Source organism: Balaenoptera borealis (genome assembly GCF_965194805.1).
Source record: "Balaenoptera borealis genome assembly, chromosome: 2".
NCBI lineage: Eukaryota > Metazoa > Chordata > Mammalia > Artiodactyla > Balaenopteridae > Balaenoptera > Balaenoptera borealis.
Window position 1 is genome coordinate 119,374,973 of NC_138867.1, and position 22,172 is coordinate 119,397,144.

General features: G+C 42.6%; 2 protein-coding genes and 1 pseudogene across 5 annotated transcripts in view; all 3 read left to right on the forward strand.

Annotated features, from left to right (window-relative positions):
- Positions 1 to 22,172, forward strand: part of LOC309622639 (protocadherin alpha-C2) — a gene marked incomplete at its 5' end in the record, with an annotated part of 176,592 nt that overhangs the window by 37,433 nt on the left and 116,987 nt on the right. The window lies entirely within an intron of this gene.
- Positions 295 to 6,423, forward strand: LOC309622649 (protocadherin alpha-10-like). The gene has a single exon (XM_082378639.1). The coding sequence runs from the start codon at positions 2,746 to 2,748 to the stop codon at positions 5,215 to 5,217; it is 2,472 nt and encodes an 823-aa protein (XP_082234765.1). The 5' UTR covers positions 295 to 2,745; the 3' UTR covers positions 5,218 to 6,423.
- LOC309622642 (protocadherin alpha-10 pseudogene) lies at positions 7,345 to 13,473 on the forward strand (annotated as a pseudogene). The gene has a single exon. The product of its transcript is annotated as a protocadherin alpha-10 pseudogene (transcript).

Here is a 22,172-nt window from a genome sequence, read left to right on the forward strand (position 1 = left end):
TTGCTTCCCCCGCAAAAAACTGCCACCATTCCTCTAGTATCTTAGAGCCAGTATTATTCATTAATTACTTACTACATATTCTATAATTACAAATTTTACTCTTTATCATTGATGGCTGCATTGATATAATTGGTAATATAGTCCCTTATACTAATCTTTATTCTCTCCCAGAATATGGGCTATCATTGTATGCAAATTTTCAGAAGATCAGTGAACATCTTAGCAATGAATTTATCTTTTGGGTCATCAGGAAGCATGAGCACACTGGGATTCAGGAAATTCAGGATTAAAAACAGCTGGGAAGTCCAAAATAGAGAGGTGAGAGCTTGGAAGACACTTCATTGCTCAATTCAAGCCAGAATCATGAGACCAATAATGAAGCTCCCCTATGCCAGTCTGTTAACTGTAGTTTCTAGATAGGGTTAACTAAGTTATGACTCGATCTCAGACACTTTTGAGAGTGAAAGGGGCACTATACAAATGTATACAAGACCACAGACAAACATAGAGCATATTCCAGGCAAACTGGTTTTTATGGTCAGCCCATCCTCAGGCCTGACAATGCTAACTGCTTTAGCAATATCTGGAGTCCTTATTGAACATTCTGCTTCCCAGACACCACCTCAAGTTTCTGAAATAAGTAGTATTGGCAAATTTGCATTTTAACAAGCATTCCAGGTGATTCTTATCCAACTGAAATTTTAGAGGCTATAGCCCTATTGAGTTGCTTGGCAAAGCAAGTTCCTATTATTTGACAGGATATAATTTAACTACACTACTTTTCATTCATTATTAGAGATTTGTTTTGGGACATTTATGTTATTACCTGGTTAAAAATGCTCATTAACAGCAATGGAATTTAGTTTATATCATTACCTTGTGTTGAGATGATTAATCAATGATAAACTTATTTTTAGACTCCAGATAGTAGCTTACACTGAACATTGCTATTGTGGGTGGATAGATTAACTCATTACATTTTAATTCATGCTTTATAAGAAAAGTAACCCTTAAAATCAGAATATGAATAGATTTTGACCCTAGAATCATTCTAAAGGAGTATAGAAGTATAAAAACAGAAGTTAGAAGCACACATACATCGATGAATCAAGTGACCCTCATTCCTGTAAATTTTCTTATTTATTCTATAAATGTTCTATTTTTCAGAGTTCAAAATTATTGATTTCTTTAAAAAAAATCATTAAAGTAAGAAATTAACCTTTGGATAAGACAAAACCTCCTATCAGTAAGTTTTCCTTTTTTTGGAAAAAGAGAAACTTCAACTTTTATCAGTAGCATATAGTATATTGCCTGCACCACGAGGCATACAGGATCTTAGTTCCCCGACCAGGGATTGAACCCATGCCCCCTTCACTGTAAGCGCGGAGTCTTAACCACTGGACCACCCAGGAAGTCCACCATAGATATATTAATGGAGAATTTCAGTTACTGAATATTTGATTCCAAGAATTTTGAGAGAAAATATTTTTACTGCAGGTGATGAAAAACTTTATTGACACTTATAAAATTATTAGATAATGCCAAAACTGTATATTTGGGGTATTTGAAAAACATAAAAATAACAAAGATGAAATTAGTTGTCTCTGAAAGTGGAAATCATAAATTTTTAATTATTTTATTTTGAATCACAATTAAGATTCTTTTTGCCCATGTAAGATGTGTATAAAAAAGTGAAACTTCCCCCATATAACTAATTTCTCAATAAAAGCACTTTTCTGTCTTCTTAAAGACAGGAACACCACTCAGCCTGTGCAGCAGCAATATGTAAAGGCTTTATAGGGTGAGACCATTCTATAGGTAATCATTTTATCCAAAGAGCCAATTTTGGTCTTGAGCATTATGAAACTAATGTGGCTAAAGTGAGCCCTGAGAATAACTTCCATTTATGAAGCACTCACTCTCCTTGAGGTATTATACTAGGCAATTAATATATCGTTATTCATGAAACCACCATATTATTATTAATATGTTATGAATGTTATGAAAGTGAAAACTGAGACGGAGAGAGGTTAAATTATTTTCCCCAAGTCACACAACTAGTAAGTTGGAGACTAGGAATCAGAAGAGAGGAATTTCTGATGTTGAAGCCTGTGATCTCTCTACATTCTAGTGATGATTGGCATTTAGAAGTTGCAAATACCTCACAGAGAACTGATGCTTGAGATTAGTGTCTAAATAAGGTTTATTTAATATCAAAGTAATGACAAGGAGAAGTGAATTAAGGTTTAGAAGTTGAAGAGACAAATTTGTTATCCAACAAAATGCTAGTACACTCAGTATTATACAAATATTAAGGGTGTTTTCAAATTCAGCTAAAGACAATCATGGTTAGGGAAGGAATTACTTCTCTGTGATTTTCCACTCAAGGAAAACGCTGCACTACGTATCGACAATGATTATTATTATATACAAAAGAAACATAATGTGAGTCTTTGAAAGTCCATAGAGACCCAAAGATGTGAAAATAGAATGAAAAGACAGGAACAAGAGTTGTTAAACTCATGGAATTGTACTTACACATTAAGCCACCGGATGTCGCTGTCTTCCACAAAATGGCTTTTCAGAACAAAGGCATGATCCTGTTTCTCAAGGACTAGGAAAGAGCTACATTCGGAGATCTCAGCCATTTCAAGAAAATTGGATGCAAGAAATCGAATAGAAAAATTCGGAGCGGTGGGTGTGTTCTGGACGCCGAGTCACTGATTTATAAAACAGGAGAAAGTTATGATGTTGGTCTACAGACCTATCAGGCAGAGAACCCAGCGCCTGCTTCTCTCGTTTCTGCTCATTGCAGCCTGGGAAACTGGGAGCAGCCAGGTCCATTACTCGCTCTCGGAGGAAGCCAAACACGGCACCTTCGTGGGCCGCATCGCCCAGGACCTGGGGCTGGAGCTGGCGGAGCTGGTGCCGCGTCTGTTCCGGGTGGCATCCAAAGGCCGCGGGGACCTTCTGGAGGTAAATCTGCAGAATGGCATTTTGTTTGTGAATTCTCGGATCGACCGGGAGGAGCTGTGCGGGCGGAGCGCGGAGTGCAGCATCCACCTGGAGGTGATCGTGGACCGGCCGCTGCAGGTGTTTCACGTGGAGGTGGAGGTGAAGGACGTTAATGACAACCCGCCGGTCTTCTCTGTCTCAGAACAAAAGCTCTCAATTTACGAATCTCGACCGCTTGACTCTCGATTTCCTCTAGAAGGCGCATCTGATGCGGATATTGGAGAGAACGCAATGCTTACTTACAGACTCAGTCCAAATGACTTTTTCACTCTTGATATTATAAACAAAAAGGACAAAGGCAAATTTCCAGTGCTTGTTCTACGAAAACTGCTGGATCGTGAAGAAAATCCTCAGCTTCAGCTGTTATTAACGGCAACTGATGGAGGCAAACCCGAACTGATGGGATTTGTTACTCTGCTGATCCTGGTGTTAGACGCCAATGATAACGCACCTCTATTTGACCGATCCGTTTATGAAGTTAAGATGTATGAAAGTTCAGCGAACCAAACATTAGTCATATGGCTAAATGCTTCTGATGTGGATGAAGGGATAAATAAGGAAATAATATATTCGTTTAGCTCTTTGGTCCCACCCAGCACAAGAAGGAAATTTCTAATGAATGAAAGCACAGGAGAAATAAGAGTAAATGATGCTATTGACTTTGAGGATAGTAATACTTATGAAATTCATGTAGATGTTACAGATAAAGGAAACCCACCTATGATTGGTCACTGCACTGTCCTAGTGGAAATCCTGGATGAAAATGATAATTCACCTGAGGTGGTTGTCACTTCTTTGGCTCTCCCAGTGCGAGAGGACGCTCAGGTGGGCACCGTCATCGCCTTAATCAGCGTGTCCGACCGTGACTCTGGCGCCAACGGGCAGGTGACCTGCTCATTAACACCTCATGTCCCCTTCAAACTGGTGTCCACCTTCAAGAATTACTATTCGCTGGTGCTGGACAGCGCCCTGGACCGCGAGAGCTTGGAGAACTATGAGGTGGTGGTGACCGCGAGGGACGGGGGCTCGCCTTCGCTGTCGGCCACTGCCAGCGTGTCCGTGGAGGTGTCCGACGTGAACGACAACGCGCCCGCGTTCGCGCAGCCCGAGTACACGGTGTTCGTGAAGGAGAACAATCCGCCCGGCTGCCACATCTTCACGGTGTCGGCTCGGGACGCGGACGCGCAGGAGAACGCGCTGGTGTCCTACTCGCTGGTGGAGCGGCGGGTGGGCGAGCGAGCGCTGTCGAGCTACGTGTCGGTGCACGCGGAGAGCGGCAAGGTGTACGCGCTGCAGCCGCTGGACCACGAGGAGCTGGAGCTGCTGCAGTTCCAGGTGAGCGCGCGCGACGCGGGCGTGCCGCCTCTGGGCAGCAACGTGACGCTGCAGGTGTTCGTGCTGGACGAGAACGACAACGCGCCGGCGCTGCTGCTGCCCGGGCCGGGCGGCGGGGCGGGCGCGCTGAGCCAGCGGGTGGCTCGGTCGGTGGGCGCGGGCCACGTGGTGGCGAAGGTGCGCGCGGTGGACGCGGACTCGGGCTACAACGCGTGGCTGTCGTACGAGCTGCAGCCGGCGGCGGGTGGCGCGCGCAGCCCGTTCCGCGTGGGGCTGTACACGGGCGAGATCAGCACGACGCGCGCCCTGGACGAGGCGGACGCGCCGCGCCAGCGCCTGCTGGTGCTGGTGAAGGACCACGGCGAGCCGGCGCTGACGGCCACGGCCACCGTGCTGCTGTCGCTGGAGGACAGCGGCCAGGCGCCCAAGGCCTCTTCGCGGGCGTCGACGGGCGCCGCTGGCGCGGAGGCCGCTCTGGTGGATGTGAACGTGTACCTGATCATCGCCATCTGCGCGGTGTCCAGCCTGTTGGTGCTCACGCTGCTGCTGTACACGGCGCTGCGGTGCTCGGCGCCGCCCAGCGAGGGCGCGTGCGGGCCCGGGAAGCCCGCACTGGTGTGCTCCAGCGCGGTGGGGAGCTGGTCTTACTCGCAGCAGAAGCGGCAGAGGGTGTGCTCTGGGGAGGGGCCGCCCAAGGCAGACCTCATGGCCTTCAGCCCCAGCCTACCTCCGTGTCCTGGATCTATAGATGCAACTGGAGATCCACAAGCTTCTTTGGACTCCTCTGGGAAGGTGGGTTGCTCTAATATTTTATTTGTTTATGTATGTATTCATTTAGTCTTGAAAAATATTTTAATTATCCTATAAGATACTTTTAAATAGTTTTTATCCATGTTTTTCTAGTTCTGCCAGATTGTTTAATTTTATTTCCGGAGAGTGAACCTTAACTTTGTAACTGACTTTTGCTTCGACTTCCAGTTGAGAATCGTTATAAACCATACACTGAACAGACATTTATTAGGGCTGAATCCATTTTATTTAAAACCTGTTGTGGGAGTCATATTGAATTCCTGATTAATAGGAATTGCTGCCACCGTACCTGAAAACTATTAGGTGAAAACAAATTTAGTCATTACACATTAAGTTAACTGCAACACCACTCTGTCAAATGATAATTTATTTCTAAAGTAAGCATGGTAGTTTAGCCTAATTATATTGTTTTTAAGCAACCCCATAGCAGATATATGCAGTAACTGTTACCTGGTTAACTTATAGTTTCCTACCTTTCTGGAGACATGGCGGTCAGCACTAGTTAGTGTCTGTAACTTCAATAAGTAACTTCCAATATACCTAGAAAACAGTTGCTTTACTTTAGGAATTTAATTTTAATTGTTTCAAATATAACTCTTATTCCCACTTGTTCAAAGTATGTTTCTATACATTGTCTGACAGTGTAGATCATAAGAAAATGTTGATTGAGAATCTTTTCTACACGTAGAAATTTTTTTGAAATTCATGTTTTATCTGATATTGAAGAAAATACTTCCTGAAAGGTACTTTCTTTCCTGAAGAAGACTTTCTCCTTTTATGAAATTTTCTGTTAGTAATGTAATGCTGGGGCATTAAAGATATACCCATATTTCACACTTTGAATTCTCTTGAAATTGTTGTCTGGAACTTAACCAGTTTACATGAGGATTTACTTTGTCTCTCAGTATTCCAAAAGACAGAAATCTGGAGATGAGATTGTGCACCTTTTTTTTTTTAAAGATTTCTTTTTTTTTTTAAGCAATCATTCTTTAATTTAATTAATTAATTAATTTATTTTTGGCTGTGTTGGGTCTTCGTTTCTGTGCGAGAGCTTTCTCCAGTTGCGGCAAGCGGGGGCCACTCTTCATCGCGGTGCGCGGGCCTCTCACTATCGCGGCCTCTCTTGTTGTGGAGCACAGGCTCCAGACGCGCAGGGTCAGTAGTTGTGGCTCACGGGCCCAGTTGCTCCGCGGCATGTGGGATCCTCCCCTCCCAGACCAGGGCTCGAACCCGTGTCCCCTGCATTGGCAGGCAGATTCTCAACCACTGCACCACCAGGGAAGCCCCGAGATTGTGCACCTTTAAAGTCACTACATGCTAAACTTACATTTCCTGGATTATGGTTTGCAAGTTTCAAATTGGTGGTTCTCCACACTCTATCTTTAGTCCAAGCATTCATTTTGTTTTCTAATTTATATCTTAAAAACTTCCTTTATACTTACATTGCATTTTTGTAATGTGTTTTATATTTCTACTCAGGGGTTTTATTTTATTTTTTATCATGTCAGGTATTTTACAAGGCATTTCTTAATTGAAAACTCAACAGAGCAAATCAGAGTGGACTTGAGAATAGAGCCACAATATAACAAGGCACATGCAAGTAAAAATCACTTAAATATTTCAGTACTTTGTTTCTCTCCAAAGGACACATGTTTGGTTTATGCTACAAAGCAATCTATTTTTTCCCATTTTATTTCTTGCAAAACTTGAATATTCTCTGAACTCTTGTCATAAAACCTGTCTATGTCTGTTGGCACAACTCACCTTAAATCCAGACTTATACCTTCAAATATCTCTGTCCTTGTACTTTTTCAGGTTCCATATGCCACTTGTACTTGGGCCCAGGTATTTGATTATGTTATATGGATCGAGGGATGCTAGAAATGTCATTTGCTTCCCCCGCAAAAAACTGCCACCATTCCTCTAGTATCTTAGAGCCAGTATTATTCATTAATTACTTACTACATATTCTATAATTACAAATTTTACTCTTTATCATTGATGGCTGCATTGATATAATTGGTAATATAGTCCCTTATACTAATCTTTATTCTCTCCCAGAATATGGGCTATCATTGTATGCAAATTTTCAGAAGATCAGTGAACATCTTAGCAATGAATTTATCTTTTGGGTCATCAGGAAGCATGAGCACACTGGGATTCAGGAAATTCAGGATTAAAAACAGCTGGGAAGTCCAAAATAGAGAGGTGAGAGCTTGGAAGACACTTCATTGCTCAATTCAAGCCAGAATCATGAGACCAATAATGAAGCTCCCCTATGCCAGTCTGTTAACTGTAGTTTCTAGATAGGGTTAACTAAGTTATGACTCGATCTCAGACACTTTTGAGAGTGAAAGGGGCACTATACAAATGTATACAAGACCACAGACAAACATAGAGCATATTCCAGGCAAACTGGTTTTTATGGTCAGCCCATCCTCAGGCCTGACAATGCTAACTGCTTTAGCAATATCTGGAGTCCTTATTGAACATTCTGCTTCCCAGACACCACCTCAAGTTTCTGAAATAAGTAGTATTGGCAAATTTGCATTTTAACAAGCATTCCAGGTGATTCTTATCCAACTGAAATTTTAGAGGCTATAGCCCTATTGAGTTGCTTGGCAAAGCAAGTTCCTATTATTTGACAGGATATAATTTAACTACACTACTTTTCATTCATTATTAGAGATTTGTTTTGGGACATTTATGTTATTACCTGGTTAAAAATGCTCATTAACAGCAATGGAATTTAGTTTATATCATTACCTTGTGTTGAGATGATTAATCAATGATAAACTTATTTTTAGACTCCAGATAGTAGCTTACACTGAACATTGCTATTGTGGGTGGATAGATTAACTCATTACATTTTAATTCATGCTTTATAAGAAAAGTAACCCTTAAAATCAGAATATGAATAGATTTTGACCCTAGAATCATTCTAAAGGAGTATAGAAGTATAAAAACAGAAGTTAGAAGCACACATACATCGATGAATCAAGTGACCCTCATTCCTGTAAATTTTCTTATTTATTCTATAAATGTTCTATTTTTCAGAGTTCAAAATTATTGATTTCTTTAAAAAAAATCATTAAAGTAAGAAATTAACCTTTGGATAAGACAAAACCTCCTATCAGTAAGTTTTCCTTTTTTTGGAAAAAGAGAAACTTCAACTTTTATCAGTAGCATATAGTATATTGCCTGCACCACGAGGCATACAGGATCTTAGTTCCCCGACCAGGGATTGAACCCATGCCCCCTTCACTGTAAGCGCGGAGTCTTAACCACTGGACCACCCAGGAAGTCCACCATAGATATATTAATGGAGAATTTCAGTTACTGAATATTTGATTCCAAGAATTTTGAGAGAAAATATTTTTACTGCAGGTGATGAAAAACTTTATTGACACTTATAAAATTATTAGATAATGCCAAAACTGTATATTTGGGGTATTTGAAAAACATAAAAATAACAAAGATGAAATTAGTTGTCTCTGAAAGTGGAAATCATAAATTTTTAATTATTTTATTTTGAATCACAATTAAGATTCTTTTTGCCCATGTAAGATGTGTATAAAAAAGTGAAACTTCCCCCATATAACTAATTTCTCAATAAAAGCACTTTTCTGTCTTCTTAAAGACAGGAACACCACTCAGCCTGTGCAGCAGCAATATGTAAAGGCTTTATAGGGTGAGACCATTCTATAGGTAATCATTTTATCCAAAGAGCCAATTTTGGTCTTGAGCATTATGAAACTAATGTGGCTAAAGTGAGCCCTGAGAATAACTTCCATTTATGAAGCACTCACTCTCCTTGAGGTATTATACTAGGCAATTAATATATCGTTATTCATGAAACCACCATATTATTATTAATATGTTATGAATGTTATGAAAGTGAAAACTGAGACGGAGAGAGGTTAAATTATTTTCCCCAAGTCACACAACTAGTAAGTTGGAGACTAGGAATCAGAAGAGAGGAATTTCTGATGTTGAAGCCTGTGATCTCTCTACATTCTAGTGATGATTGGCATTTAGAAGTTGCAAATACCTCACAGAGAACTGATGCTTGAGATTAGTGTCTAAATAAGGTTTATTTAATATCAAAGTAATGACAAGGAGAAGTGAATTAAGGTTTAGAAGTTGAAGAGACAAATTTGTTATCCAACAAAATGCTAGTACACTCAGTATTATACAAATATTAAGGGTGTTTTCAAATTCAGCTAAAGACAATCATGGTTAGGGAAGGAATTACTTCTCTGTGATTTTCCACTCAAGGAAAACGCTGCACTACGTATCGACAATGATTATTATTATATACAAAAGAAACATAATGTGAGTCTTTGAAAGTCCATAGAGACCCAAAGATGTGAAAATAGAATGAAAAGACAGGAACAAGAGTTGTTAAACTCATGGAATTGTACTTACACATTAAGCCACCGGATGTCGCTGTCTTCCACAAAATGGCTTTTCAGAACAAAGGCATGATCCTGTTTCTCAAGGACTAGGAAAGAGCTACATTCGGAGATCTCAGCCATTTCAAGAAAATTGGATGCAAGAAATCGAATAGAAAAATTCGGAGCGGTGGGTGTGTTCTGGACGCCGAGTCACTGATTTATAAAACAGGAGAAAGTTATGATGTTGGTCTACAGACCTATCAGGCAGAGAACCCAGCGCCTGCTTCTCTCGTTTCTGCTCATTGCAGCCTGGGAAACTGGGAGCAGCCAGGTCCATTACTCGCTCTCGGAGGAAGCCAAACACGGCACCTTCGTGGGCCGCATCGCCCAGGACCTGGGGCTGGAGCTGGCGGAGCTGGTGCCGCGTCTGTTCCGGGTGGCATCCAAAGGCCGCGGGGACCTTCTGGAGGTAAATCTGCAGAATGGCATTTTGTTTGTGAATTCTCGGATCGACCGGGAGGAGCTGTGCGGGCGGAGCGCGGAGTGCAGCATCCACCTGGAGGTGATCGTGGACCGGCCGCTGCAGGTGTTTCACGTGGAGGTGGAGGTGAAGGACGTTAATGACAACCCGCCGGTCTTCTCTGTCTCAGAACAAAAGCTCTCAATTTACGAATCTCGACCGCTTGACTCTCGATTTCCTCTAGAAGGCGCATCTGATGCGGATATTGGAGAGAACGCAATGCTTACTTACAGACTCAGTCCAAATGACTTTTTCACTCTTGATATTATAAACAAAAAGGACAAAGGCAAATTTCCAGTGCTTGTTCTACGAAAACTGCTGGATCGTGAAGAAAATCCTCAGCTTCAGCTGTTATTAACGGCAACTGATGGAGGCAAACCCGAACTGATGGGATTTGTTACTCTGCTGATCCTGGTGTTAGACGCCAATGATAACGCACCTCTATTTGACCGATCCGTTTATGAAGTTAAGATGTATGAAAGTTCAGCGAACCAAACATTAGTCATATGGCTAAATGCTTCTGATGTGGATGAAGGGATAAATAAGGAAATAATATATTCGTTTAGCTCTTTGGTCCCACCCAGCACAAGAAGGAAATTTCTAATGAATGAAAGCACAGGAGAAATAAGAGTAAATGATGCTATTGACTTTGAGGATAGTAATACTTATGAAATTCATGTAGATGTTACAGATAAAGGAAACCCACCTATGATTGGTCACTGCACTGTCCTAGTGGAAATCCTGGATGAAAATGATAATTCACCTGAGGTGGTTGTCACTTCTTTGGCTCTCCCAGTGCGAGAGGACGCTCAGGTGGGCACCGTCATCGCCTTAATCAGCGTGTCCGACCGTGACTCTGGCGCCAACGGGCAGGTGACCTGCTCATTAACACCTCATGTCCCCTTCAAACTGGTGTCCACCTTCAAGAATTACTATTCGCTGGTGCTGGACAGCGCCCTGGACCGCGAGAGCTTGGAGAACTATGAGGTGGTGGTGACCGCGAGGGACGGGGGCTCGCCTTCGCTGTCGGCCACTGCCAGCGTGTCCGTGGAGGTGTCCGACGTGAACGACAACGCGCCCGCGTTCGCGCAGCCCGAGTACACGGTGTTCGTGAAGGAGAACAATCCGCCCGGCTGCCACATCTTCACGGTGTCGGCTCGGGACGCGGACGCGCAGGAGAACGCGCTGGTGTCCTACTCGCTGGTGGAGCGGCGGGTGGGCGAGCGAGCGCTGTCGAGCTACGTGTCGGTGCACGCGGAGAGCGGCAAGGTGTACGCGCTGCAGCCGCTGGACCACGAGGAGCTGGAGCTGCTGCAGTTCCAGGTGAGCGCGCGCGACGCGGGCGTGCCGCCTCTGGGCAGCAACGTGACGCTGCAGGTGTTCGTGCTGGACGAGAACGACAACGCGCCGGCGCTGCTGCTGCCCGGGCCGGGCGGCGGGGCGGGCGCGCTGAGCCAGCGGGTGGCTCGGTCGGTGGGCGCGGGCCACGTGGTGGCGAAGGTGCGCGCGGTGGACGCGGACTCGGGCTACAACGCGTGGCTGTCGTACGAGCTGCAGCCGGCGGCGGGTGGCGCGCGCAGCCCGTTCCGCGTGGGGCTGTACACGGGCGAGATCAGCACGACGCGCGCCCTGGACGAGGCGGACGCGCCGCGCCAGCGCCTGCTGGTGCTGGTGAAGGACCACGGCGAGCCGGCGCTGACGGCCACGGCCACCGTGCTGCTGTCGCTGGAGGACAGCGGCCAGGCGCCCAAGGCCTCTTCGCGGGCGTCGACGGGCGCCGCTGGCGCGGAGGCCGCTCTGGTGGATGTGAACGTGTACCTGATCATCGCCATCTGCGCGGTGTCCAGCCTGTTGGTGCTCACGCTGCTGCTGTACACGGCGCTGCGGTGCTCGGCGCCGCCCAGCGAGGGCGCGTGCGGGCCCGGGAAGCCCGCACTGGTGTGCTCCAGCGCGGTGGGGAGCTGGTCTTACTCGCAGCAGAAGCGGCAGAGGGTGTGCTCTGGGGAGGGGCCGCCCAAGGCAGACCTCATGGCCTTCAGCCCCAGCCTACCTCCGTGTCCTGGATCTATAGATGCAACTGGAGATCCACAAGCTTCTTTGGACTCCTCTGGGAAGGTGGGTTGCTCTAATATTTTATTTGTTTATGTATGTATTCATTTAGTCTTGAAAAATATTTTAATTATCCTATAAGATACTTTTAAATAGTTTTTATCCATGTTTTTCTAGTTCTGCCAGATTGTTTAATTTTATTTCCGGAGAGTGAACCTTAACTTTGTAACTGACTTTTGCTTCGACTTCCAGTTGAGAATCGTTATAAACCATACACTGAACAGACATTTATTAGGGCTGAATCCATTTTATTTAAAACCTGTTGTGGGAGTCATATTGAATTCCTGATTAATAGGAATTGCTGCCACCGTACCTGAAAACTATTAGGTGAAAACAAATTTAGTCATTACACATTAAGTTAACTGCAACACCACTCTGTCAAATGATAATTTATTTCTAAAGTAAGCATGGTAGTTTAGCCTAATTATATTGTTTTTAAGCAACCCCATAGCAGATATATGCAGTAACTGTTACCTGGTTAACTTATAGTTTCCTACCTTTCTGGAGACATGGCGGTCAGCACTAGTTAGTGTCTGTAACTTCAATAAGTAACTTCCAATATACCTAGAAAACAGTTGCTTTACTTTAGGAATTTAATTTTAATTGTTTCAAATATAACTCTTATTCCCACTTGTTCAAAGTATGTTTCTATACATTGTCTGACAGTGTAGATCATAAGAAAATGTTGATTGAGAATCTTTTCTACACGTAGAAATTTTTTTGAAATTCATGTTTTATCTGATATTGAAGAAAATACTTCCTGAAAGGTACTTTCTTTCCTGAAGAAGACTTTCTCCTTTTATGAAATTTTCTGTTAGTAATGTAATGCTGGGGCATTAAAGATATACCCATATTTCACACTTTGAATTCTCTTGAAATTGTTGTCTGGAACTTAACCAGTTTACATGAGGATTTACTTTGTCTCTCAGTATTCCAAAAGACAGAAATCTGGAGATGAGATTGTGCACCTTTTTTTTTTTAAAGATTTCTTTTTTTTTTTAAGCAATCATTCTTTAATTTAATTAATTAATTAATTTATTTTTGGCTGTGTTGGGTCTTCGTTTCTGTGCGAGAGCTTTCTCCAGTTGCGGCAAGCGGGGGCCACTCTTCATCGCGGTGCGCGGGCCTCTCACTATCGCGGCCTCTCTTGTTGTGGAGCACAGGCTCCAGACGCGCAGGGTCAGTAGTTGTGGCTCACGGGCCCAGTTGCTCCGCGGCATGTGGGATCCTCCCCTCCCAGACCAGGGCTCGAACCCGTGTCCCCTGCATTGGCAGGCAGATTCTCAACCACTGCACCACCAGGGAAGCCCCGAGATTGTGCACCTTTAAAGTCACTACATGCTAAACTTACATTTCCTGGATTATGGTTTGCAAGTTTCAAATTGGTGGTTCTCCACACTCTATCTTTAGTCCAAGCATTCATTTTGTTTTCTAATTTATATCTTAAAAACTTCCTTTATACTTACATTGCATTTTTGTAATGTGTTTTATATTTCTACTCAGGGGTTTTATTTTATTTTTTATCATGTCAGGTATTTTACAAGGCATTTCTTAATTGAAAACTCAACAGAGCAAATCAGAGTGGACTTGAGAATAGAGCCACAATATAACAAGGCACATGCAAGTAAAAATCACTTAAATATTTCAGTACTTTGTTTCTCTCCAAAGGACACATGTTTGGTTTATGCTACAAAGCAATCTATTTTTTCCCATTTTATTTCTTGCAAAACTTGAATATTCTCTGAACTCTTGTCATAAAACCTGTCTATGTCTGTTGGCACAACTCACCTTAAATCCAGACTTATACCTTCAAATATCTCTGTCCTTGTACTTTTTCAGGTTCCATATGCCACTTGTACTTGGGCCCAGGTATTTGATTATGTTATATGGATCGAGGGATGCTAGAAATGTCATTTGCTTCCCCCGCAAAAAACTGCCACCATTCCTCTAGTATCTTAGAGCCAGTATTATTCATTAATTACTTACTACATATTCTATAATTACAAATTTTACTCTTTATCATTGATGGCTGCATTGATATAATTGGTAATATAGTCCCTTATACTAATCTTTATTCTCTCCCAGAATATGGGCTATCATTGTATGCAAATTTTCAGAAGATCAGTGAACATCTTAGCAATGAATTTATCTTTTGGGTCATCAGGAAGCATGAGCACACTGGGATTCAGGAAATTCAGGATTAAAAACAGCTGGGAAGTCCAAAATAGAGAGGTGAGAGCTTGGAAGACACTTCATTGCTCAATTCAAGCCAGAATCATGAGACCAATAATGAAGCTCCCCTATGCCAGTCTGTTAACTGTAGTTTCTAGATAGGGTTAACTAAGTTATGACTCGATCTCAGACACTTTTGAGAGTGAAAGGGGCACTATACAAATGTATACAAGACCACAGACAAACATAGAGCATATTCCAGGCAAACTGGTTTTTATGGTCAGCCCATCCTCAGGCCTGACAATGCTAACTGCTTTAGCAATATCTGGAGTCCTTATTGAACATTCTGCTTCCCAGACACCACCTCAAGTTTCTGAAATAAGTAGTATTGGCAAATTTGCATTTTAACAAGCATTCCAGGTGATTCTTATCCAACTGAAATTTTAGAGGCTATAGCCCTATTGAGTTGCTTGGCAAAGCAAGTTCCTATTATTTGACAGGATATAATTTAACTACACTACTTTTCATTCATTATTAGAGATTTGTTTTGGGACATTTATGTTATTACCTGGTTAAAAATGCTCATTAACAGCAATGGAATTTAGTTTATATCATTACCTTGTGTTGAGATGATTAATCAATGATAAACTTATTTTTAGACTCCAGATAGTAGCTTACACTGAACATTGCTATTGTGGGTGGATAGATTAACTCATTACATTTTAATTCATGCTTTATAAGAAAAGTAACCCTTAAAATCAGAATATGAATAGATTTTGACCCTAGAATCATTCTAAAGGAGTATAGAAGTATAAAAACAGAAGTTAGAAGCACACATACATCGATGAATCAAGTGACCCTCATTCCTGTAAATTTTCTTATTTATTCTATAAATGTTCTATTTTTCAGAGTTCAAAATTATTGATTTCTTTAAAAAAAATCATTAAAGTAAGAAATTAACCTTTGGATAAGACAAAACCTCCTATCAGTAAGTTTTCCTTTTTTTGGAAAAAGAGAAACTTCAACTTTTATCAGTAGCATATAGTATATTGCCTGCACCACGAGGCATACAGGATCTTAGTTCCCCGACCAGGGATTGAACCCATGCCCCCTTCACTGTAAGCGCGGAGTCTTAACCACTGGACCACCCAGGAAGTCCACCATAGATATATTAATGGAGAATTTCAGTTACTGAATATTTGATTCCAAGAATTTTGAGAGAAAATATTTTTACTGCAGGTGATGAAAAACTTTATTGACACTTATAAAATTATTAGATAATGCCAAAACTGTATATTTGGGGTATTTGAAAAACATAAAAATAACAAAGATGAAATTAGTTGTCTCTGAAAGTGGAAATCATAAATTTTTAATTATTTTATTTTGAATCACAATTAAGATTCTTTTTGCCCATGTAAGATGTGTATAAAAAAGTGAAACTTCCCCCATATAACTAATTTCTCAATAAAAGCACTTTTCTGTCTTCTTAAAGACAGGAACACCACTCAGCCTGTGCAGCAGCAATATGTAAAGGCTTTATAGGGTGAGACCATTCTATAGGTAATCATTTTATCCAAAGAGCCAATTTTGGTCTTGAGCATTATGAAACTAATGTGGCTAAAGTGAGCCCTGAGAATAACTTCCATTTATGAAGCACTCACTCTCCTTGAGGTATTATACTAGGCAATTAATATATCGTTATTCATGAAACCACCATATTATTATTAATATGTTATGAATGTTATGAAAGTGAAAACTGAGACGGAGAGAGGTTAAATTATTTTCCCCAAGTCACACAACTAGTAAGTTGGAGACTAGGAATCAGAAGAGAGGAATTTCTGATGTTGAAGCCTGTGATCTCTCTACATTCTAGTGATGATTGGCATTTAGAAGTTGCAAATACCTCACAGAGAACTGATGCTTGAGATTAGTGTCTAAATAAGGTTTATTTAATATCAAAGTAATGACAAGGAGAAGTGAATTAAGGTTTAGAAGTTGAAGAGACAAATTTGTTATCCAACAAAATGCTAGTACACTCAGTATTATACAAATATTAAGGGTGTTTTCAAATTCAGCTAAAGACAATCATGGTTAGGGAAGGAATTACTTCTCTGTGATTTTCCACTCAAGGAAAACGCTGCACTACGTATCGACAATGATTATTATTATATACAAAAGAAACATAATGTGAGTCTTTGAAAGTCCATAGAGACCCAAAGATGTGAAAATAGAATGAAAAGACAGGAACAAGAGTTGTTAAACTCATGGAATTGTACTTACACATTAAGCCACCGGATGTCGCTGTCTTCCACAAAATGGCTTTTCAGAACAAAGGCATGATCCTGTTTCTCAAGGACTAGGAAAGAGCTACATTCGGAGATCTCAGCCATTTCAAGAAAATTGGATGCAAGAAATCGAATAGAAAAATTCGGAGCGGTGGGTGTGTTCTGGACGCCGAGTCACTGATTTATAAAACAGGAGAAAGTTATGATGTTGGTCTACAGACCTATCAGGCAGAGAACCCAGCGCCTGCTTCTCTCGTTTCTGCTCATTGCAGCCTGGGAAACTGGGAGCAGCCAGGTCCATTACTCGCTCTCGGAGGAAGCCAAACACGGCACCTTCGTGGGCCGCATCGCCCAGGACCTGGGGCTGGAGCTGGCGGAGCTGGTGCCGCGTCTGTTCCGGGTGGCATCCAAAGGCCGCGGGGACCTTCTGGAGGTAAATCTGCAGAATGGCATTTTGTTTGTGAATTCTCGGATCGACCGGGAGGAGCTGTGCGGGCGGAGCGCGGAGTGCAGCATCCACCTGGAGGTGATCGTGGACCGGCCGCTGCAGGTGTTTCACGTGGAGGTGGAGGTGAAGGACGTTAATGACAACCCGCCGGTCTTCTCTGTCTCAGAACAAAAGCTCTCAATTTACGAATCTCGACCGCTTGACTCTCGATTTCCTCTAGAAGGCGCATCTGATGCGGATATTGGAGAGAACGCAATGCTTACTTACAGACTCAGTCCAAATGACTTTTTCACTCTTGATATTATAAACAAAAAGGACAAAGGCAAATTTCCAGTGCTTGTTCTACGAAAACTGCTGGATCGTGAAGAAAATCCTCAGCTTCAGCTGTTATTAACGGCAACTGATGGAGGCAAACCCGAACTGATGGGATTTGTTACTCTGCTGATCCTGGTGTTAGACGCCAATGATAACGCACCTCTATTTGACCGATCCGTTTATGAAGTTAAGATGTATGAAAGTTCAGCGAACCAAACATTAGTCATATGGCTAAATGCTTCTGATGTGGATGAAGGGATAAATAAGGAAATAATATATTCGTTTAGCTCTTTGGTCCCACCCAGCACAAGAAGGAAATTTCTAATGAATGAAAGCACAGGAGAAATAAGAGTAAATGATGCTATTGACTTTGAGGATAGTAATACTTATGAAATTCATGTAGATGTTACAGATAAAGGAAACCCACCTATGATTGGTCACTGCACTGTCCTAGTGGAAATCCTGGATGAAAATGATAATTCACCTGAGGTGGTTGTCACTTCTTTGGCTCTCCCAGTGCGAGAGGACGCTCAGGTGGGCACCGTCATCGCCTTAATCAGCGTGTCCGACCGTGACTCTGGCGCCAACGGGCAGGTGACCTGCTCATTAACACCTCATGTCCCCTTCAAACTGGTGTCCACCTTCAAGAATTACTATTCGCTGGTGCTGGACAGCGCCCTGGACCGCGAGAGCTTGGAGAACTATGAGGTGGTGGTGACCGCGAGGGACGGGGGCTCGCCTTCGCTGTCGGCCACTGCCAGCGTGTCCGTGGAGGTGTCCGACGTGAACGACAACGCGCCCGCGTTCGCGCAGCCCGAGTACACGGTGTTCGTGAAGGAGAACAATCCGCCCGGCTGCCACATCTTCACGGTGTCGGCTCGGGACGCGGACGCGCAGGAGAACGCGCTGGTGTCCTACTCGCTGGTGGAGCGGCGGGTGGGCGAGCGAGCGCTGTCGAGCTACGTGTCGGTGCACGCGGAGAGCGGCAAGGTGTACGCGCTGCAGCCGCTGGACCACGAGGAGCTGGAGCTGCTGCAGTTCCAGGTGAGCGCGCGCGACGCGGGCGTGCCGCCTCTGGGCAGCAACGTGACGCTGCAGGTGTTCGTGCTGGACGAGAACGACAACGCGCCGGCGCTGCTGCTGCCCGGGCCGGGCGGCGGGGCGGGCGCGCTGAGCCAGCGGGTGGCTCGGTCGGTGGGCGCGGGCCACGTGGTGGCGAAGGTGCGCGCGGTGGACGCGGACTCGGGCTACAACGCGTGGCTGTCGTACGAGCTGCAGCCGGCGGCGGGTGGCGCGCGCAGCCCGTTCCGCGTGGGGCTGTACACGGGCGAGATCAGCACGACGCGCGCCCTGGACGAGGCGGACGCGCCGCGCCAGCGCCTGCTGGTGCTGGTGAAGGACCACGGCGAGCCGGCGCTGACGGCCACGGCCACCGTGCTGCTGTCGCTGGAGGACAGCGGCCAGGCGCCCAAGGCCTCTTCGCGGGCGTCGACGGGCGCCGCTGGCGCGGAGGCCGCTCTGGTGGATGTGAACGTGTACCTGATCATCGCCATCTGCGCGGTGTCCAGCCTGTTGGTGCTCACGCTGCTGCTGTACACGGCGCTGCGGTGCTCGGCGCCGCCCAGCGAGGGCGCGTGCGGGCCCGGGAAGCCCACGCTGGTGTGCTCCAGCGCGGTGGGGAGCTGGTCTTACTCGCAGCAGAGGCGGCAGCGGGTGTGCTCTGGGGAGGGGCCGCCCAAGGCAGACCTCATGGCCTTCAGCCCCAGTCTTACGCCGTGTCCATTACCAGACGTGGAAGTGGAAGAACAGTCTACTGGAGGCAACCACTCTAGCAAGGTGGGTTATTGCTTTTCAATTTTCATATTTTGCTTCGTGAATATTTTATTTCACCGCTTTCCCCCTCAAATATGTATCTTGGGATACCTTCATTCTTTGTCTAAATATCATGTATTTCTATAATTCCTCAAATATTCCTTAGTAATGCCGTTTGTAATATAGTTTATTCTAAAAGTTCACTTTATATTCTATTTACAGTACCTTGTGCATCAACTTTTGCTGAATACTTCAATTTTTAATATATGCCATTTTCCTCAATTCATTTATATTTTCCAATATAAATATTTGATGTCGGTTGAAGATTTTGATTTTTTTCATAAACTATTTTTTATTTTACAAATATTTGTCCGATTAGTACTTTATAATTTTATTTAATTTTTAAATCTAAAATTTGAAATAACCCTGTTACAGTAACGAAAAACTGCTACGATCAGTTCCCTTCACGATGAAAATGTGGTCTGTGCTCCCTAAGCACAGAATGTGTAGTGCAGCGTAACGTAGTGCATACTAGAACTTCAGTGTTTACACTTTATTCTTAATAGTAGATTATGTAGACTGGAAGATCATCATTTTAAGAAGTCCTAATCTACGGAATTAAATTAAGTGTTTTGAATTTTAAAAGTTTTTTGAATTTTTATTTCAGTTTTTTACTTTCTCTTTACTGATTTTAGTCGGATAATGTCTGCCACTGGCTCTGTTATTAAGATAAATATTTTAAAAAGCCTTTGTAGACAGTTTCATTCAATTCAGAATGACTGAAATTTTAGGATGAAACCATAAATTTTCCCATATCAAGGATTGCTTTTAACATTCTTGACAAAAAAAGGAGTTAGCCCATTTCTTTTAAAACTTCTTATTTTTATAAACATATTTAACACGCTCTTTATTAGATGGCATTAAAATGAGACTAATCATGAATATTCCTTTGCTCTTGGCAACATAGTATTTGTGATACCTTGTTTGAAGGTGAGAGGGACTTCCCTAGTGGTCCAGTGGTTAAAACTCTGCACTTCCACTGTAGGGGGTGAGGAGTTCGAGCCCAGATTGGGGAACTAAGATCCCACATGCTGCATGGTGAGGCAAAAAAAAAAAAAAAAAAAAAAAAAGAGTAATGAACCCATAGATTTATTGGTATACTGTAGTAATTAGCTATGTGATAGCCTTGGAAGGTAGGAGCTTTAAAAACTATCTCTCATATGTACTTAATTAGTGAAGCAATTCTTTAAAGCAAAAATAGAATGGCTCTTCAGTATGGAGTCATTCCTAAAGGGAATGAAGTATTTCAATCAGCAAACATGAGGAGGTTTATTTCCTAGTCATGTCTTTTTCTGAAATTTAGCCATTCCCATGTGCTAAAATTTCCCCTTCTCTTCTTTAGGTAAATATGTTGGTCTCGAACTTATGGCTTCCACAATTAATAAAAGAATTAGCTGTAGTTAGAACTGTAAATCTTTGGCATAGATTTAATTATTGAATCACTATTTTAAAATGTGTTTAAAATAAAGACTGTAGCTATTACATAAAACCTAAGATTTCCTTGGGTAACCATTTATAATTTTTTTTAGTAGGGAAATTTAGGATTAAAATATTTTTCTAAGACAACACTGATAAACTTTATGGCAATCAATAATTATGCAAATTTCAGCATTTTAAAAAATTTGAGGTAAAACAGGAAAATAAAATTGAGTGATTAAATGAGATTTAGAATACTCTTGATACCCTAATCTCCTTAAACCCATTCTGGAATAAGATGGGTATAAACAAAGTGACAAATATAACTTGAATCCCTCATCAGTGGGTTTTTTTTTTGTGGGGGATAGAAAGATTACTTTTACAAATAGCAATGAATATAATGCAAATTTACATTGTCCTTCAGGATGGAAACTACAGCATTCACCCTGAGCACATACAGTAATTGAAAAAAAAAACTTTTAAATGAGACAAAGGTAAATATGTTTTGTATTTCCAGGAGTCAATACTTGGTAAATTCATTAACATCGAAGCAAATATGTTTTTTGGACAAACTGATAAGTAGCTTGCCTATGAGCATGGGTTTGAAACACCATCAAGTTGAGATGGTAACTTAGAGAACTGGCATTTTGAGTTATCCTCTACACAATTGGACTAAATGTTTAGAATAATTTAACATAGTATAAATATTAAGCAATAGAACATTATAGAGTGTTAGCAATGGAGTAAACTTAATAAGGAGCCATTCAAAAATGATCTATTTCTAAAAGTCTAAAAAACTGTGTTGCTAATAACCTACATATATGGATTTTTTTCATGTTCATATACATAACATAGCGCTCTAATACGTTCTCTTAGATATCCATATCCAAGATAAAACTCTTCTTGGAATTCTAATTTGTAAAACCAAACCACTTTTAAAGAGCTAGTGGTCACACACAAAGAATATATAATGAAAGAATTAAAATTCCACACACACACACACACACACACACACACACACACACACACAATGGACCAATATGAAGGAATCACGAAAGAAGCAATATAAGTGAAAGAAAGTACAAACGATAAACCACACTTCCACTTTGAGCCACAGGATGTCGTTGTTCTCCAAGGAGAGGATTGTTTTAACCGGAAAAAAAAAATAACGATTATTCTCGTACGAGAAAGGCTCGCCACTGTTCCGGTGCTTTATAGACTATAAACACACCCATATTGTTAAGATCAGCTGGGATATCAGGAACAAAGACTCAGAAGGAAGGTCTCCAAAGGACTACATATTTCTACTCATGAAATGTTTATTTACTAACCAGAAGCGAGTCACGATGTTAACTTCAGGACCAGGGAGGCAGGAAGCCTGGCGCCTGCTGCTCTCGCTTCTGCTCCTCGCAGCATGGGAGACGGGGAGCGGCCAGGTCCATTATTCGGTCTCTGAGGAAGCCAAACACGGCACCTTC

Coding starts and splice junctions, on each gene's coding strand:
- LOC309622649 (XM_082378639.1), top strand. CDS start 2,746: ATGATGTTGGTCTACAGACCTATCAGGCAGAGAACCCAGCGCCTGCTT.